This window comes from Pogona vitticeps, chromosome 5 (genome assembly GCF_051106095.1).
Source record: "Pogona vitticeps strain Pit_001003342236 chromosome 5, PviZW2.1, whole genome shotgun sequence".
Taxonomy (NCBI): Eukaryota; Metazoa; Chordata; class Lepidosauria; order Squamata; family Agamidae; genus Pogona; species Pogona vitticeps.
The window spans coordinates 1,117,427-1,137,261 of NC_135787.1; the positions used below are offsets into that span (position 1 = coordinate 1,117,427).

Consider the following 19,835-nt stretch of genomic DNA (forward strand, 5'->3'; position numbering starts at 1 on the left):
GGGCCAGGTGGAGTAGAGGGCGGGTGGCAAGCGAGTCTGCTTTGTGGGATTGGGTGGTAGTCACACAGGTGGAGCCTTGTGCCCCTTCCAGCCTTTTAGGCTGCATTCTTTGAGGGCCTTGCTAGAGCCCCCTGCCCTGCTTCGCCCCATGGCTTGCTGTAGGCTGATGGAGACAAGCCATCACTGGCTGTTTCAGACTTCTGTGAAGCTCAGAGATGAGCACCCCTGTCCAAGCCCTGCTCTGGAGGAGTGCCTGTGGGCTCCCAGGCCCATCTAAACCTTGTCCGTCCACCCCTACAGCCTTGGAGCCGCTGGGTTTTCCTTTCTGTTATGGATGCGGTGGTGTTATCTAACAGGAAAATCCCTGCTCCCTTTCAGACTGTCAGTTTCATTAGGCGACTCAATGTCACGCCCGTTTCTCCTCACCTTCTTTCCCCCGTCCCCCTGGCTCTTTCTAGCTCCCCCCCCCCAAACCCGCTTGTAATGTGTTTGCTATAGACAAAAGACCATTAGGATTAAGAGTGAATGTGACCAAGGCCGGGCGAAGACCCTTGCCTTCTGCCCAGGTTGTCCTTTCCACTGAGCCAAGCCCAGGGAGGATCCGTCCTCCTCTCCCTGTGTTGGCGGAATGCATTTTGCAGATGGTGTCAATCAACGCGGAGCAATTCATATTTCCCAGGGCAGAGCAAGAATGCTTTCATGGATCTCTGGGGCCCAGATGTGGGAGGCTTTTACTGACATCGGATGAAAAGAGGAACACGTCCAAAAGGAAAGTCATGCTCGGTCCTTAATGCATCCGGCAAAGGCTGCCACATGGCTTCGGGTCCACCATGAATGCATCTGGGCCATAAACCGATCACTCTGGTGGTGTGCTGGGCTTCGGAGAATGATTTGTGGTGGAGAGCCGCCTGTGCGCGTTGGGCGAGGGCTTAATTCCCTGAGGGAAGGGGCTCGGCATGGAAGAGGTAAAGGTAAAGGCAGTTCGGTTCCCTGAGGCCCACTCCTGAAGAAGCGGCCGGCCGGAGGAGCGCCTTGACTCCATTTGCTCTCTGCTTCTCTTCCAGCCCCAGCAGGAGAGGAACCTGGAGAAGATCACGTCTCAGCCCTTCAAAGCTCTTGGCCGACGAGTCCGGAAGGAGGCGCATGCCACGAGCTCGGACCCAGAGGTCAGGACGGCCAGCCCCCAGTCGGAGCAGGATTCTGGCATCTTGGATGTCGAGGAGGAAGAGGAGGAAGAGGAAGAGGCGAGTACTGCCCCAGCACTGGCGTCGTGGCAGGATGGCCTGCCGCCCTAGGCCGGTCCCTCGGAGGGAATGGCCCCAATGGGGGCGGGGCAAGGGGGCAGGGGACGTGGGCCTCTCGGGTGCACTCAGAGAGCCGCTCCTTTGTGCCCTCGGCTCGCCAGCGATCGCCCGCAAGCCTTTGCGTCGCTGAAAGGGGAAGGGTCTCTCTCCAGCTGCCACCCCTGCTTCCCCTTTGGTCCACCACCCAGAGTGGGGGGGGGGCGGTCGGTGTCCTCAGAAGGCCATGCCGGGCCCTGTCCTTCCAGCCCAAAGGCAACCCACGGACCGCTCAGGAGGGGGATGCCGCCAAGGGGCCGCATCTTTCTTTCCTCCATGAAACGTGGCCTGGTGGAGCACCACGTTTGCCTTGCTCCCTGGGCGGGAGAGCATTTTCTCTGGTTTGCATCTGAGGAGGAGCTACGTTTTTGCATTTTCTGCACTAGTAGAGTAGACAACGTCTAGATGGGCGGCATATAAGTGCAATAAATTTTAAAAAACAGGCAAATCAGGAAGGAACGGTCGTTTGGCTTTTTGCATTTTCCTGCCTTTTGTGGGGACCATTGCTCAGCCTTAAAAAAATGCACAGAACTGTGTGCCGTGTGGAAACTAAGGACAAAAAAGGTGTTTTCAGTCCATTATGTTACACTTCCTTTTTGCTCCCGTGATGTCAAGATCTGTGTGAGAGAGAACTGCTTGCCAAGATGTATTGTGTAATTCAGAGGGTAGTGCGGGGGAAGAGGGCAAAGGCGAAGAGCCAAGAGTCCGGAGTTGAGCTAGGGATGATGAAATGGGATGCAACAAAATTCAAAAAAGTTCTAGAAAGCAAAGCTGCCGAGTGCGATCCGTGAGTTGTGTCTCGTGGGGCTGGCTTCCCACAGCGTGGAGGGCCCTTAAATGAGTACTTCTGCCAGAGGTGGCACATGGCAGAGCTCCCCATAAAGACAGAGAGATAACCTGCCCTGGTCCCACATGGCCTTTCTCTCCCTGGTGCAGAAAACCCTCTATTCAGTAGAAGCATGAGGTGAGCCATGCAAGACACGTGCGTCACCAAGAGCCCCCTGAAATGGGAAGAGGGTGTCACGACTGTGGTGCTTTCCTAGACCAGCATGCAGAGCCCGAGGTGGGAGCTGAGGTGCACCAGTGACTCCTTGCTGAAGGAGTGCAGACCCCACCCCCCAATAACAATTTTAAACAAAAAATCTCTTTAAAAAAAAAAAAAGAGGATGGGCTGGGGTGGGAACAGTTACATCGCTGCCACTTATGTTTATTTATTTATAAATAAGAGGATCCACTCAGAGCGGCTATTGGAATATTAAGAACAAAGACAAAAGACAGAAATAATGATAGCCTAGCATAAAATAAGATTTCCAGCTCAAGGACAAAGCAAATCCCTTGCATAAAGAAGGACCCGGTCTTATTCCTTGGTGTTTCCCGTTGAAAGGAGTGGGTGGAATCTCTGTGGAGGTGCTGCTGCTAGTTTTAGGTAGAAAATACGTACCTGGATGGGCAGAGAAGCTCTGGAGCAGAAAGCACGTTCTGTTGGGTCTTCTGGTTGGCCCACCCCATGAGCTGCAACTGCAGATTCATCATCACACTGAAAAGGGATCATCCGGGAGTGTAGGATGACAGGAGAGTTCTCAAGGGCAGCTCAGCACTCCCCCTCATTCGATTCCCTCCTCTGCCCGCAGTGGCCCTTTGGTCATTCCTACGAACAGCTGGATCGTAGGTCCATTGGGTTCAGCAACGCCTGGAGGTGGCTCTCCAGGTGAAGGCAGGATCCACCCTTCCCTGTTGGGGGCTGCAGCAGGGGGACTCGGCATGCCATGAACCCCAGCCCCCCTTCCCTGAAGGATGCTCATCCTCCTATTCCTGGAAGGGTTTAAATCCCAAAGAATGTCCGGCCCAGCTTATGCAGTTTTTAAAAACACAAATAGTTTTTTTCCTCATTGCTTAACTATTCTGGCACCTTTTCCAGAATGGTAAAACATGGCTCCTTGCTACTCACCTGAATCCTTAAAAGGCTGTCTTGTCATTCAGTTCCCCACTTCAACAGAATCCACTAGTTATTTCTATATACAGTGGTGCCTCGCTTGACGAGGATAATTCGTTCCAGCAAAATCGCTGTAGAGCGAAATCCTCATCAAGTGAAATAAAAAAGCCCATTGAAACATATTGAAAACTGCTCAGTGTGTTCCAATGGGCTAAATACCTCAGCGTCCAGTGAAGATCCTCCATAGGGCAGCCATTTTCCGATGCCTGTGCAGCGAAAAATTCGTCCTAAAGCACAGCTGGGAGCCATTTTACACAGCCGGCTGCCATTTTGAAACCTGACGATCAGCTGTTTTGATCGTCGTAATGCAAAGAATCGGTTCCTGAAGCAGGGAACCGATCATCGGGAAGCGAATTTTGCCCATTAAAACATTGTTTTGCGATTGCAAAAGCAATCGCAAAAACCTCATCGTCAAGCGGTTTTGTTGTTAAATGAGGTAATCGTTAAGCAAGGCACCACCGTATGTCTTAATATATATGTATTTTCAAAAATCATACCCAGGCAGATTTCTGTCTAATCCATCGTCAGAGAACCTTTTGTGTTAGAAGCATCCTTTGCATCTTCTTCTGAGAACCAGCTCTTCTTGAGATGATGTATTTTCTTCAATTATCTGCACCAACCAACCACTGACCATTTTTTTTATTACCTATCTTTGTCAGAGCCACAACATCCTTCCTTCCGGACCCTGTTTGACTTCTCCAGCTGGCTATTGGAATATGTTTATTTAATTTATTTAAAATACCTATATGCCGTTTTTCTCTTAAGGCTCCAAGGTGACTTACAGTGGACTATGCTGCTAAAGGTTGGGGGAAAGGGTTGCCCTTCTAGCAGCCCAAAGCCAAAATAATCTTCTGCTTTGTTAGAGGGGAAAGTGTCATCAGCAACCTCGTGGTGTCCTTTGCACGTTCACCCTGGTCCTTCCCTTCCAGATCTCCTGGCAGTTATCACAACCTTGTTGTGATCTCCAGATGTCAGCAAAGTACTCAAGTTTTACTTTCCTGTGCTTTCTACATAAGAAAAATTAAAGGTGCATTGCATAAGTAAAGGTCTGAACCAGCACTTTTCATACTGAGCAAAACATTGTTATCAGGGAAAAAGCAGGAGGCTTGGATCGTGGCCAGTTTTCAGGAGGCTGCAGTGAGAGAGCTGCTCTGCTGACCCAGAATCAGGTCCTCGTCCAGTCCTGTCCCACTCTGGGGATGGGTGTCACCCCCCCCCCCACCATCACCAGTCTGTTCAGCCTGGCTCCGAGAAGCCCATGGGATGAAACTGTGACCGTTGGGATTCCAGCTGAAAGCCTCTTAGTCAGAATTCTCCTCTGGTGAAGAGAGGAGCACCAGTGGGGCCATCCAGCCCAGAGCAAGGGGTTGTCCATTTAGGGAGTGGAATGTGTGCCCAGAAGAGGCCTCCCTCTTGCCTGTACAGAACCTGGGGCTGCATTGTTTGCAGAGGATCTGATTCTGGGTCAGGGCTTCCTATGTCGCTGAGCGGCTCTCTCCTGGCAAACTGGCTCTAAGGCATGGAGGATCCGTGGTCCTGAATTAGCAGTAGCCCTAAGCTTGTTTCAGCTTCCCAGTTGCTCCTGCTTCTTCCACCTTTCCCAGTCTGTCCGTCCGCCCATCCGCCTGTCTCTTTCCAAGTGAGAAACAGTGAGAAGGTTGGCAGCCCTAAACAATACCAGGGCCTTTCAAGAAACAGACGGGTGTAGGAGTGAGATGGGGTGGCGGGGGGGGGGAGAGCGAGCACCCAAGCACTGCCCTGTGGTGCAAGAGGCGTTGCCCATGGGCCCCTGCCTTAGGAGAAGGAAGGCCATCTGCTATGCCCGACCCTCAGGCCCTCCTCCCGAGAGTTCCAGGGCAGCTTTTTCTCTTCTTCTTGCCACAGCCCCAAATCCCATGTGGGGAGACACGCCTTCTCCATGATGTGTGTGTGAGACGCTGATCCCTGTGTTTCTGTTGATGTCGCCTCCTCAGGTGCCCGGCGCCCAGGACTTGGTGGACTTCTCACCGGTATACCGCTGTTTGCATATCTACTCAGTCTTGGTAAGTCCCTTGGCCTCTGCGCTCCCGTGTGTGCCTGTAAACGCAGCAGGGAGAGGTGTGTGGGATTTTCAGACAGCCGTGGGAGAAGGTCACTCGCAGTCACTCCTCTGCTTTCTGTGGGCTCCTCCTCTCGGGTACAGACGAGCACGGGCAAATTTTTACTTGGGCATAAAACAGGATTCTCTTTGATGAAGGGTGTTTGAAAGGTAAGAGACACTTCAGAAGTGTGTGTGTGTGTGTGTGTGTGTGTGTGTGTGTTACATTTGTTGTTTTTTGGTAGTGTTACGTTTACATTTGGTAGAACGGCCATTTGTCCAGCCGAGTCTCTTGGCTTCTCCCTTGAGGGAGAGTGGCAGCCGCTCCTCTTTCCTGGCCGGTGGCAGGGCGAAGGCACTTGACTGGTGGCCTTGACGATCCGCTCCCATCGCAGCCAGAAGGCAACTTTGGCCCTTCGACGCCCACCGGTCTGTGCAAAAGGGGTTTCGCAAGAAGCCTCTCGAGACCCCTTGGAACCCTTAATTGCCCTCCCCCCCCCAGTTATCCGGCTTCGATGAGTCGTGGGCTCCAGCTTTCAAGGCCCAGGGACGAGGGGAAAGGCAGAGGGACAAAAACTGTGCTGGGTGGGAAGGTTCCCCGCGCCGAGGGAAGGATGCAGGGCAAGACACGCAGCGGGTGGGTGGGAGCGGCGCCTGTGCGAAGAGCTGACTTCCACACCCGAGATGCAGATTTCACAAGCCGCGGAAGCGGAGCCGGGCGTCTGCCGTGAAAGGACTTACCGTATTTTTCGCTCCATAAGACGCACCGGATGTTAAGACGCACTTAATTTTTAAATACCAAAAATTAAAATAAAATAAAAATATATAAACAGAGCAAGTCCCACACTGGGACTGCCAAAAAAATCACCAAAAAACAAAGCAACATAGAAACATGCCCCCCAGCCCAAATCTACCCTCAAAAACCCACCCAGAACATTTTTTAAAAAGTAAAAAGCAGCAACTAAATTTTAAATACCAAAAAATAAAGTAAAAATAAATAAACAGAGCAAGTCCCATGCTGGGACTGCAAAAAAATCACAAAAAAACAAAGCAACATAGAAACATGCCCCCCAGCCCAAATCTACCCTCAAAAACCCACCCAGAACATTTTTTAAAAAGTAAAAAACAGCAACTAATTTTTAAATACCAAAAAATAAAGTAAAAATAAATAAACAGAGCAAGTCCCATGCTGGGACTGCAAAAAAATCACCAAAAAACAAAGCAACATAGAAACATGCCCCCCAGCCCAAATCTACCCTCAAAAACCCACCCAGAACATTTTTTAAAAAGTAAAAAACAGCAACTAATTTTTAAATACCAAAAAATAAAGTAAAAATAAATAAACAGAGCAAGTCCCATGCTGGGACTGCAAAAAAATCACCAAAAAACAAAGCAACATAGAAACATGCCCCCCAGCCCAAATCTACCCTCCAAAACCCACACAGAACATTTTAAAAAAATTTTAAAAAGTAAAAAGCAGCACCTTATGGTCGAAAGCCTCCTGGAGGTCCTCAGAAGCCAGCGATGGTGGTGGTGGTGGACCCCCCAAGGGGCCTGCTGAGGCCTCCGGAGGCCTGTGGAGCCAGCGATGGTCGCTGGGGGAGGCCCCCGCGGGGCCTGCTGAGGCCTCCGGAGGCCTGGGGAGCCAGCGATGGTCGCTGGGGGAGGCCCCCGCGGGGCCTGCTGAGGCCTCCGGAGGCCTGTGGAGCCAGCGATGGTCGCTGGGGGAGGCCCCCGCGGGGCCTGCTGAGGCCTCCGGAGGCCTGTGGAGCCAGCGATGGTCGCTGGGGGAGGCCCCCGCGGGGCCTGCTGAGGCCTCCGGAGGCCTGTGGAGCCAGCGATGGTCGCTGGGGGAGGCCCCCGCGGGGCCTGCTGAGGCCTCCGGAGGCCTGGGGAGCCAGCGATGGTCGCTGGGGGAGGCCCCCGCGGGGCCTGCTGAGGCCTCCGGAGGCCTGGGGAGCCAGCGATGGTCGCTGGGGGAGGCCCCCGCGGGGCCTGCTGAGGCCTCCGGAGGCCTGGGGAGCCAGCGATGGTCGCTGGGGGAGGCCCCCGCGGGGCCTGCTGAGGCCTCCGGAGGCCTGGGGAGCCAGCGATGGTCGCTGGGGGAGGCCCCCGCGGGGCCTGCTGAGGCCTCCGGAGGCCTGGGCAGCCAGCGATGGTGGCATGGAGGGGACAGTATTCGCTCCATAAGACGCACGCACGTTTCCCACCAGTTTTTTTGGGAGAGAAAGTGCGTCTTATGGTGCAAAAAATACGGTAGGTGTTGAGGCACTGAGGAGTTTTGGGAACAGGCCTTGGCCAACCACAGGGCCGCGGCCGTCCTTCCCCAGTCAAAAATGCTGCACGCGTTTGGGAGGTCAGCCTGGCTTGTGCACCGTGAGCAAGGTCTTCCCTGGTCACACCAAGGGCAGTTTGTCCCCCTCTGGTCTCCGTGTCTTCCTGGACGTTCTGCATCCTTGCCTTTAGCTGAAACCTGCAGGAGAGGGAGCAGGTGGTGGTGGGGGGGGTGGAAGGGCTCCTGCAATTGCAGCACAGAATTGGCTGGCCTGCAGGTGCTAAAGTTTCTGCCGGGTGCTGTGGACGGGCGGTTGCGGCTTGTGCCTGCTGCTCTCTTGAGTGGGACCGCTGTACCTCTGGGGCCAGAGTTCCCAAATCCGAGCCCCGCGTCCCTTCCCAATTTTAGTCCCATGTCCTCCTGGCCTCTTTTCCACCCTGGGATGCCTCCCCTTCCTTGACCTTTCTATCTCTGCAGCCAAAGCTGGCCGCCAGGGCCTTTCTGCATGTTGTCCTGGGGGGGGGGGAAATACCTGTGCCCCTCCTTCCTGACTTGCTCCCAGGTTCCCCTTCCTTCTGGTGCATCCTGATGGGCCTTTCTCGAGAAAGGAGGTCGAGAAGAATCAAGTGTGCATGAAGGAGCTTTCCAACTAAAGCCACAGGCAAAGCAACTCTCTAAATGTGCTCGTCAGTGATGTGCGTTATACAGGGTGGCTGTGTCTGACCTCTGAGAGACCGGGCAGGAAAGCGATCCATTTCCCCTGACCTAAGAGTCGTAATTCCTGAGCAGGCGTTCAAGGCTCTGTTCTTGGAGCGCTCACCGCGTCAGCGGTCAGGCGGGCACCAGAGAAAACATTTGTGTGTCGGCTTCAGCCGGAAAGATCATAATGTAATAGCTCCAAAAAATGCTAATATTTGTCATTTACAATAGCGTTATCTAAACGGCTTGGCCTGCAGTTGAAAAGGCCCACTTTGAATAAATACGGCAGTATTTATTATTTTTAGTGAACCCGACCTTCCTGTCACCTCACTTTTATGGCTGAGCAGCTTATAAGTTCCCAAAGGATTATTTGAAAAATCCTGCTTCTCTCTGCCAGTCCTCCTTATCAGCAGGGCAGGAGTTCACATATTGTAACAGAAGGTCAGCGCTCGGTCATGGTCTTGGGAGGCTGGGCTGGCCACCTGTAAATCCTTCCTTCGGCGGCAGGCCGAGCACAATATGAAATAGGCGGCGGGGGGGGGGGCACTTTCCAGGAAGTGCTGAACTTGGTCAGGAAGGGCAGGAGTGCAGGAGAAGAAAGCGAAGAAGGAGGGCCAGGCAGCGGGCAGGAGGGAGCGGGCCCTCGCCCCCCCCCCCGGGGAGAGCCGGCATTCGCTCGCCAGGATCCCTCTGGGGAGGGTGGGAATCTCTGCCCAGCGGCTTCTTGGTCCTGGGGATCCGGCTAGCTCCAGGATGGGCATGATGGCCCGCGGACACACCCAGGCAGGGCCCCCATCCCTCTGATAGAACCAGAGATTCAGTGGCGAAGTGGGAGAAGCGTTCCGGGCTGGTGGTTCTCGGCCGGGGCCACCTGTCCTGCGGATGGGACACGGGGCGGCCCTGAGAAGGACTCGGGGGTTCAGAGCAGTCACCGAGAAGTCCCCTTTCCCAGTTCTCATGTCCTCCTGCTGGCCTAATGTGCCGTCTCCATCCACCTTTTCCTGCCTTGAGTCATCCCTGCGAAACGGCTGGGCATGCTCCTAGACGCTACAGAGGCCCAGGGTTTCTCCTACCTTACCCTTTCCCCGTGCCCAGCCGTTTGATGAACGAATGAGAAAGCAGAGAGTGGCTGAAAACCTCTCCCGGTCCCCCTTGGGGAAAGTGGCCTCGTTTTGTTTCCATCCTGATGGGGCTCCACAGGTAATGGGTGGCACATAAGACCCCAAAGGGCCAATCTTTCACGCTGCGGTCTGGTGGTGGTGGTGGTGGGTTCATACGTGCGACATTCACTTGTGAATGGTGGTGCGTTGAGTGTGTTGCCGTCTTGAAGAAAGACCTCCCCAGTATTTAGAGGGGCATTATGGCACAGGGGACGGGGTGAGGACGGGGTGGCGATGCGGGTCAAACCACAGAAACCTCGGTCCTGCAAGGTCGGAAGACCAAGCAGTCGTAAGAGCGAATCCCCGCGGCGGAGTGAGCCCCCGTCGCTTTGTCCCAGCTCTTGCCAATCTAGCAGTTCGAAAGCATGCAAATGCGAGTAGATAAATAGGGACCACCTCGGTGGGAAGGTCACGGCGTTCCATGTCTAGTCGCGCTGGCCATGTGACCACGGAAGATTGTCTTCGGACAAAACGCTGGCTCTATGGCTTGGAAGCGGGAATGAGCACCGCCCCCTAGAGACGAACACGACTGGACTCAATGTCAAGGGGAACCTTTACCTTTACAGGAAGACCCCAGCCCTCCCAGGCTGATAAGGAATTTATTACTTAATAACTTATTTAAAATATTTTTACCGAGCCTTTCTCCTTAAAGGGGCCCAAGGAAAAAACAGTGCGGCTGGTCCCATTCTCACATAGCTTAGCTGCCAAAGAGTCATGGAGTTGAAAGGGGCCTCTAAGGCCATCGCGTCCAAACCCCACCCCACCCCACTCAGCGCAGGAATCCAGGTCGCATCCCATGTGCCTCTTGAGCGACCGTGCCAGGCCTGAAGATAGACCGAACCCCCCAGCGCAGGTTCGCAGGCGGGTCTGTGGCTGCTGCCAGCTGTGGACTGGATGCGGAGGGCAGGAACCGCGTGCAGCATCTCTGCACCCTGAACAGGGAGGTGGAGGGCTCGGGAGTTTAAAAAAGGGTCCTGACTCTCTCCCCAAAGATGTCACCCTTGTTTAGAGGGGCCCCTTGTGAAAGGTATGTGAAGGTGGGCACTGCCTCTCTCTCTCTCTCTCTCTCTCTTTTCTGCCTTGTCTCCGCAAGATCGGCAGCGGCTGCCTCGATCCCCCACCACCACCCATCGCCCGCTTCTGCCTGTCCTGTCCTGTCCTGTCCATGTGCGGCTGACCCAGCATGGCCTGGCAGAGTTAGATAGCTGTAAACACAGGGCTGAGATCATCGGGAAAGGCTGAAGGGGGGAGGCTTTGTGTGCCTCGTTGATAAGGACACAGGAAAAGCTGTAAGAAAGAATGAGTGTCAGTGGCCTGCGATAACCGATAACCGCCTGGGGCTGTGAGCACCCGTAATCTGGGGAGCAGCAGAGGCAGAGCTTGGATTGCTTTCTCCTCTCCTTCCCTGCGTCGTCCCCCCCCCCCGCCCACCTCCCAGTGGCTTGCTTGACCCCATGACCAATTTTTCCACTGGGATCCGGCACATGCCATTGCAGAACGCTGGGCTCGTTTCTTACTGACGGAGAGGCTCACGAGGAGTAGCTCCATTTCACAGGACAGAGCCTGGAGAAGAGGCAGAAGGAAAAGAACAGAAGCACCCCCGCTCTGCCAACTGCTGCGCTTGCGCTCCCCCCCCCCCCCAAGCCCAGAAAAGAAAGGAAAAGGAAAGGAAAAGGAAAGGAAGGCAGTTCAGAGAGCAGAAAAGCATCCCTGGCTGACAGCATATTCCTTCCCGCCTGCGTCTCAATACCACCTGTTGGTTATGTGTGTGTGTGTGTGTGTGTGTGTGTGTGTGTGTGTGTGTGTGTGTGTGTGTGTGTGTGTGAGTGAGTGAGTGAGTGAGTGAGTGAGTGAATGAGTGAGAGTGAGAGAGAGAGGCTCTTCCAGTATTGCATGGGGGGGACAGTTCAGTGGAGATGAGGGATGCAGTGGGGGGGGGGGAAGAAGGAATTCGGTGTGGTGGTTTTCCTCCCCCTCCCCTCCACCACCGATGCTCAGCGGGGCCTTGCGGCTTCAGCAGCAATGCCCATCTTTGTTTGCCTGGCCTGGTGCCAGCCCACCCACTCTTGCCACTAGGCAGTGGGGACCAAGGGTGACCCCAGGCAGTGGCCAGGAGGGGCGTCCCTCACACACCCACTTCTGCTAAGGTGCCTTTTGGGAAGGGAGGCAAGCACAAATTACGATGTCGCTTCTCTGCCCCACAAATGAGCTGGATGGTAAAGTGTGAGTTCCCACTGGCCTTCATCCCTGAGGCCTCTGAAGACTGTGCGTGCGCCTGCACACGCACATGTGCGCATACGTGTGCATGAACACACACACAAGCCCCTCTCCACATACGAACATATAAAGGGAGGCTTTGGGTTCCTCTCTCCGCAGAACTGCCTTCTGCTCTTCTGGGCAAACGGTTCGATGCCCGCAGCAGCGGGAGCAGCCAGCCAGCCAGCTGGGGGGCGTGGGGGGGGCCCGTTCAAGGCTCTCATCGGTCAGGTCTGCTTGGAGTGGGGTTCCTGCCTTGAGCGCGCGGCTGGACTCGCTGGCCTTTGAGGCCCCCTTCCAACTCTTATCAACGGTGTGTCTCTGCGTGAAAGAGGAGGGCTCACTGCCAGCAGGCATTGGGTGCCTTTCCTGGAGGATGGGAGGCAAAGTCTCCCCTTTCCATAGTCCCTGTTGCTGGTGGGGGAAGGTGGGGCTGCAGTGAAGGACGTCTGGTTTGGGGGGGGTCTCCTCAGTGATGGTGCTGCTAAAATGGACAGTTACTTGCACCCCAGAGGGATGGGAGATGGAGGGGGGGATGTTGCTGACGCTTGGTGGAATTGGGTGTGTGTGAAATCCTCTCCTTGGCACTGACCTGCCCCCCCTGCAGGTCTGGGCACGGGCTTTTGTGGTGGTGTTTGGGCCCAAACCTCTCTGGAGCCCCTGGTCCAAGCCTTGGTGTGCCAGCTGGGAGACCCCCTAGACCCCCCCCTCCACGGACCCCCTCCCTGGGGGTCTTGGGAGTGCTTGGCCTCCAAGATGTGAATAAATAAATGCGCAAACCTCCCTGAAGAAGCCTGCCGGCCAACTGGCCACAGCGGGCCAGGACGTCTCTCGAGGAAAAAAGCCTTTGAGCGCCCTACTGCTCCTGTTGCGCCTTCTTGCTCCGATTTTTGGGAAGGACCCGTTTCCTCTGTGAGGCTGGCGCTCGGGGGTGGGGGGTAGTTTTCAGGAACCCGACCTGACGGGGGCTCTTTTCCTTCCAGGGGGCCAGAGAAACCTTTGAGAGCTACTACCGGAAGCAGCGGAGGAAGCAGGCCCGGCTGGTGCTGCAGCCTCCCTCCAACATGGTAGGGCTTCCTTCAACCATTCCCGGGATCAAAACTCCCTGAACATTTTGTGTGCGCGTGCGCGTGTGCTCATGCGTGCCATGGGCTTTGTGGTCTTAAATTGATTTGTTCTCTCTCTTTTCCAGTGTGCGCTAAACTTGTTCCATTTCTTCCCCCACTTCCCATTTCCAGCATGAAACACTGGATGGCTATCGGAGATATTTTAATCAAATCGTAGGGTACGTAATCTTTTGATCCCTGGGCTGGCCTTTGCTGCCCTCTGGTTTCCGATCCTAACTCCTTTCCTTACATCACGGTGTAGAGACTTCTGTTCCCTCTCACAGCAAGCCACGGCTAGTTGAAAATGAGAGGAAAATCCTCGGTTCTTCAACGTGGTTCTCCATGAATCCACACTAATGGGTTAAGTCAGCACTTGTGCTGGCCTCTCGGAATCTTCTAGAGCTGCAAGAGAAAAGTAACAATGTTCAGGTTGCCCTGCACTGAGCATGCTCAGCCCGCCAACGGCTCAGTTCCTTTTTTCCGCTTGTGAAAGTTGGAACCTCTCGGACTGAGCTCCTGTTTTTTTGGCTATATTTCGTGTTTTACACTGACCGGACTGAAAATCGTTGATCTGCCTGTTGTTGCCCTGACTCTGGACTGGTTTTTGACTTCGTTTTTGCCTCTGGCGGTTTTTCCTCAGACCTTCTTGGCCTAATTGGCCTTTCAGGCCACCCTCTGAGGCGCCACGCGCCGTTTGGTCATACCGATCAACGGTAATTGGCCTCCTGCGGTGCGCCACACGCCTACCGGATTTCTTCAATTTTTCGCATCCGGTGTCTTGGCCTACCTCCCTTTACCGGAGACTCCTAGTCTACTTGCCTTCACCACGTCCGTCGAAAGCTCCATAGCCTTCGAGACTCCTGGTCTACCGGCCTTCATCAAGCCCAGTAAACGCTCAGTTACTTGGGACTCCTGGTCTACTTCCATCTACCGGTTAGTCTATGCCTCCAAAGGACAAACCATCCCCGAGGAGAGGACCCTTTCGCCTCTGTACCGCCTGTTCCCGGAAACTCCCTTTTCAGGACGGACATTCTCTTTGCCTGTACTGCCTTGGAGAATCCCACTCCGTGTCCAACTGTCGGCACTGCAAAAGTTTCACTAAGGTGACTCTGAAGGCTCGGCAGCAACGTCTCAGATATTCCCTTTGGAAACAGACGTTGTCGGCCTCTCAACCATCTGAAATGGAGGTAGCCCAATCCTCCTCCTCAGTACGGTCGGAGATTAGGGTAGTCCAATCCACCTCTTCGGATACTGTCCTGGACGTCCCTAAAAAGGCGAAAACCAAATCCAAGGCGAAAACCTCGTCCAAGAAGGTACTTACCTCAGCGTCGACTGGCTCCATCTCTCCCCCGAAGCCGGAGCACCTGAAAAAGAAGAAGCAAAAGCTGAAGGGAGCATCGACATCGAAGGAGGTTACCCTGGTAGTGCCTCCCATCTCCTCCTCACTCCCTTCTCCGTTCCTGGAGGACTCTTCGAGAGACCGAGAGTCCGCGTCGGAGCCCGGAGCCTCTCTTCCTCCACGACAAGAACCATTGGTCGTCGTCGAGAGGTCTCCCACGGCAAGCCAGATTGACAAAATCATCTCTGGCTTGACCGGTGCGCCTCGGAGCCCAATTCTACCTGGGCAGGCGTCTCGATCCCGGTCGTCTACACCGGGATCGCCGGCTACTAAGTCTCCGACACCCTCTCCGAGGAGACCGGGGGACCCGAATGTACCGGCCCCTCCTCGACGCCCAACGCTCGAGACCGAGGAGGACACCATCCCTAAGAAGCCTAAGCGCCATCGCAAGCGAAAGCGTACTACGGATGGTGATAGACGACGGAAGCATCGACGTCGAGAGTACTCTTCATCGGACTCCGATGACAGCCATGAGAGACGGAGGTCTCGCCGCCGTCATCGACATAAAAGGGACTATACGTCTGATTCCTCTTCCACGTCGAGGGATAGACGGCATCGACGGAAGAGGACCTACTCTTCCTCTTCGTCTACTTCCACCACGCCACCTCCAAAAAAGGGTCGACGTCGAAAGCACCTTCGCCCAGATAACGAGGACCGCGCTACTCCGGCGGAGGGTCGGTCTACCAAGCACAGTGTCCCGACACCGACACCTGCTGACAAGCCCGCGGCGCCTTTACCGAACCCGAGTAGACCGTTACCCACTAAACCTCCCAAGCCTACAGAGGGCATACCACAGCCTGTTGCCCCTCGGCTTTTGGAGGAGGAGGATGAACCTGACTCGGTTTCCTCTTCTGAACATGAGGACGAAGGTACATCAGACGCCTCCTTGGAGACACCGGTGCCAGCTGAACCTTTGGGGTCTGATGCGGCAGATATCCATCCGTCATCTCCATCGGAGGATTTTTCATCGTATCCTCAGATGGTCGCGAGAATGGCTGCTACCTTGAGGATGGAGGTGGAGAAATCTCCTTCTCGTGAGGATGACCTCATCTTTGGGGACATTCACAAGGACAGGTCTCGTCCAGTCAGCCTGTCTTATGTGCCAGAACTCATGGATCTCATCACTGGTTATTGGGACCATCCAGCTGATTCTCCCACCTTTTCCAGGAGGACTGAGAACATGTATCGGGTCCATGGCCCGAAAACAGAGTGCCTTCTGAAACACCCAGCCCCTAATTCTCTTGTGGTGGAGTCTAGTGCGGGACGTTTGCCCACCAAAGGTCATCCGACTCCAACTAACAAAGAAGGAAGAGACCTCGAGGTGCTTGGAAGGCGGCTCTACTCAATGACCACCTTTGCCCTCAGAGCCCTCAACTACTTGGTGGCCATGGGGGCCTATCAAAAACAACTTTGGGCGAGAGTACTCCCAGCGCTCCAAGTGGCACCAGAAGACATCAGGCAAGTATGCCTCGATGCTTATGCTGAGGCACAGACTGTCTCTAAGCATCAACGTCTGGCTTCACGGCATGTGGCAGATGCCAATGCTAGAAATCTGGCATCTATCATTACCTTGCGGCGGCACGCCTGGTTAAGGTCTGCCAACATCTTGGATGACATCAAAGTCAGGATTAAGAACTTAGCCTTTGATGCCACTGGTCTTTTCAGTGAAAAAACGGATGAAAACTTGAAGTCACTCCACGAGAGTAAGAAAACAGCAAAATCTTATGCCATACAGCAACAGCCGAGACCTTCAAAACCTCACTGGCGCTCCAGGCCTCAACAACAGTCGTACCAACAAGGCACAACCTCCACTTATCGCCAGTTCAGGCCACAACCCCCTGCAAGATCTTCTCAGGCTTCTTCCTCCGCCTCTAGCTTCAAGACACACAGCAAACGCCAGTCATTCAAGCCTTCTGGCCGGAAGTTCAAACAATACCTTTGACTTCCCAGTCAGCATCCGAATCCACCACCCTCTGACTCGCCTCTCTCCTTTCCTTCAGAACTGGTACAAGATCACTCGAGACACCTGGGTCTTGAACATTATCAGCTCCGGCTACCGCCTGGAGTTTATAGAATTGCCTCCTCTAGGATGGGTCAGGCATACATCCTTCGATCCCGTCCTAGAGGAAGAGATTCTCACTCTATTACAGAAACGAGCCATCCAGAAGGTACCTTACAGGGACATCCTGAACGGGTTCTACTCCCGATACTTTGCTGTTCCAAAGAAGGACGGGGGTCTTCGACCCATACTGGATTTGAGAGATCTCAACACCTACCTCAATCCTCGGAAGTTCAGGATGGTTACCCTGGAAGGGATCGTCCACCTGCTCAAGAAAGGAGATTGGTTTGTAGTGGTGGATCTGAAGGATGCTTACTTTCATGTAACAATCCACGAGGCTTACAGAAAGTACCTTCGATTGATCTTCCAGGACACCATATACCAATTTGTAGCCCTGCCATTCGGCCTCTCCACCGCCCCACGGACCTTTACCAAGTGTATGGCCCCAGTGGCAGCTTATCTACGTCTCCAGGGGATCCAAATTTACCCATACATCGACGATTGGCTGATCGTGTCAAAGTCCGAACACCAAGCCTACCAGGACACTCATCAAGTTCTGCAGACCCTACAGGCCTTAGGCCTATCCATCAACTACGAGAAGTCTCATTTACGACCCTCTCAAGTGATGGACTATATAGGGGCCAGGCTGGATGCCGTGCAAGCCCGTCTGTTCACACTTCCAGAACGTGTCTACAAAATAAGAAAAGCAGTTCTGAGGTTCAAGCCAAGGAGGACAGTATCGGCAAAGCTAGCACAACACCTGCTAGGCCTCATGGCCTCAACAACGGCCACCTTGCCCCATGCGAGACTCAAAATGCGCTCTCTACAATCTTGGCTGATGGCCCTGTTCAACCCTGTGACAGACAGTCATCACAAGCGCCTCAGGGTCACTCCAGAGCTTGCAATGCAATTACAGTGGTGGCTCTTTCCTCCACATCTGCTAATCGGAAGGCCTTTTCGTCCTCTACAACTCACCATACAGGTGACAACGGACGCCAGCCCGATGGGATGGGGAGCCCACTGTCTACATCACCAGATACATGCTCTGTGGTCCCCGCAGGAAGCATCCCTGCATATCAACCATCTGGAAATGCTGGCGGTGATAAAGGCCTTCAGGGCGTTTCTCCCTCTTCTCAGGGGCACAGCTGTACAGGTAGTAACAGACAATACCACCACGATGTACTACCTGAACAAGCAAGGGGGCACGAGGTCCAAGTCTCTGCTGTTTCTCACAGTACATTTCTGGGAATGGTGCTACCTGAGGCACATTTTTCCAGTGGCTATCCATGTGGCCACATCAGACAACCAGTTGGCGGACGAACTCAGTCGTCGCCCGTTCCAATCCCACGAGTGGCAACTGGACCAGAAGGTATTCACCACCCTTTGCCAACGATGGGGACATCCACTGGTGGACATGTTTGCCACGCAATACAACACGAAGTGTCCACTCTATGCGTCCCGCGCGGGCAGAGGACAAGACTCCCTCGGAGACGCGTTCATGGTCCCATGGAAGAGAGGCCTCATCTACCTGTTTCCTCCTCTGCCACTCCTTCAGAGGGTCATAGTCAGACTACTACAGACGAGGGCAGAAGCAATACTAATTGCCCCTTGGTGGCCACGTCGACCGTGGTTCTCCACTCTGTCTCAAGCGTCAGTGGACAGGGTGACTCTTCCATCGCAGCCCAACTTACTCACTCAGAGCGGAGGGAATGTTCTCCATCCAGACCTCGATGCACTCCACTTGACTGCGTGGAGGATTTCCCATCATTGACAGAGGTCATCAACAAGGCACGGAAGCCTGCCACTAAGTTGCTTTACAACTACAAGTGGAGAAATTTTCTCAGATTTGCTGAGGAACGTCGCCTGCATTCCTCACCTGTGGCCTTATCGACTCTGCTGTTATACCTCAGGCATCTTTTCGATTTGGGCCTGTCTAAGTCAACGCTGAAGGTCTACACTGCAGCTATTGTGGCTTTTCAACCTCCGGGTTCAGAGTCATCCAGATGGTTCTCTCACCCAACCCTTAAAGCCTTTTTCAAGGGACTTGACAACATGCGGCCTCCAGCTAAAAGACCGATACCTCAGTGGTCGCTACAGACTGTCTTGCATTGTCTTACGCGGCATCCTTTCGAGCCCATGGCCTCCTGTGACTTGAAATTCTTGTCCTTCAAGACACTGTTTTTGGTAGCCATTACTTCGGCTAGGAGAGCTAGTGAGTTAGCTGCCCTACGTGCCGATCCTCCTTATTTGCAATTTTTTAAGGATAAGGTTGTCCTTCATCCTGATGTGACTTTCCTGCCTAAGGTTGTGTCTACCTTCCACGTTAACCAGCCGTTGATATTACCAACCCTTTTTCCTGATGCAGTTACAGAAGTCGAACGCATGCTCCATGCTTTAGATGTTCGTAGAGCACTGGCCTATTATGTTACCAGAACTAAAGATTTCAGAAAGGCCCATAGACTGTTTCTTTGTTTTTATGGGCCTCGCAAAGGCTCTCCTGCTTCCTCCTCTTCCCTCTCCAGGTGGCTAGTCTCTACCATTTCTCTGGCATATGAACTGCTGCAGAAACCTGTGCCGGAAGGTCTCAAAGCCCATTCCACTAGGGCCATGGCTACATCTACGGCCCTGCTAAGGGGAATCGACATCCAAGAGATTTGTCGGTCGGCTACTTGGTCCAATGCTTCTACCTTTGTTACCCACTACAAGTTGGACCTTCGGGCTAAAGCTGAGACCAAATTTGGAAGGGCTGTTCTGACTTCACTGCTTCAGTGACGGCCCACCATCCTGTAAGTGTGCTTGCTAGTCACCCATTAGTGTGGATTCATGGAGAACCACGTTGAAGAAGGACAGGTTACTTACCTGTAAACATGGTTCTTCAAGTGGATTCTCCATGAATACACACGTCCCGCCCGGCCTCCCCACTTGTCCGTCACTGAGGAGTGCTCTGGGTTCCAACTCTTCACATGGCGGACATGGGGAACTGAGCCGTTGGCGGGCTGAGCATGCTCAGTGCAGGGCAACCTGAACATTGTTACTTTTCTCTTGCAGCTCTAGAAGATTCCGAGAGACCAGCACAAGTGCTGACTTAACCCATTAGTGTGTATTCATGGAGAATCCACTTGAAGAACCATGTTTACAGGTAAGTAACCTGTCCTTCTCCTTGCAGTTGTGTTCAACTGGGGTTAAATGTTTCATGCCCAACTAGCTTCAGTTTCATTCAGCAGTGACCGTGATTGTGCGAGTGCAGGGGCTCCAGGGCGCAGGCGACGTGTAGAGGGTTTTCCCTGTCTCTGCCCTTTCCTAACACGAGGCCTGCCGGCAACATGAAGAACTTTTGTGTTTGCGCTCCTGCCTGAGGACGCTGCTGAATCTCTTGGCCGGCCGGCCGGCCAGCCGGCTGCTAAGAGGTTAGGCTCCCTGCCTCCTCATGGACTGCAGGGCTGGGAATGGCCCTTTCACTGGAGGGGGACT

General features: G+C 53.9%; 1 protein-coding gene across 2 annotated transcripts in view; it reads left to right on the forward strand.

The window, feature by feature from the left end:
- The window catches only part of EXOC6B (exocyst complex component 6B), a 225,404-nt gene that overhangs the window by 102,335 nt on the left and 103,234 nt on the right, over positions 1-19,835 (forward strand). Inside the window, exons 7-10 of one of the 2 annotated variants that reach the window (XM_073002197.2) lie at positions 1,065-1,244; positions 5,307-5,375; positions 12,784-12,867; positions 13,039-13,085. In XM_073002197.2, coding sequence (XP_072858298.2) covers positions 1,065-1,244; positions 5,307-5,375; positions 12,784-12,867; positions 13,039-13,085 — 380 coding nt within the window. The remainder of the gene's footprint in view (positions 1-1,064; positions 1,245-5,306; positions 5,376-12,783; positions 12,868-13,038; positions 13,086-19,835) is intronic. The other variant, XM_073002198.2, reaches the window with a different exon arrangement.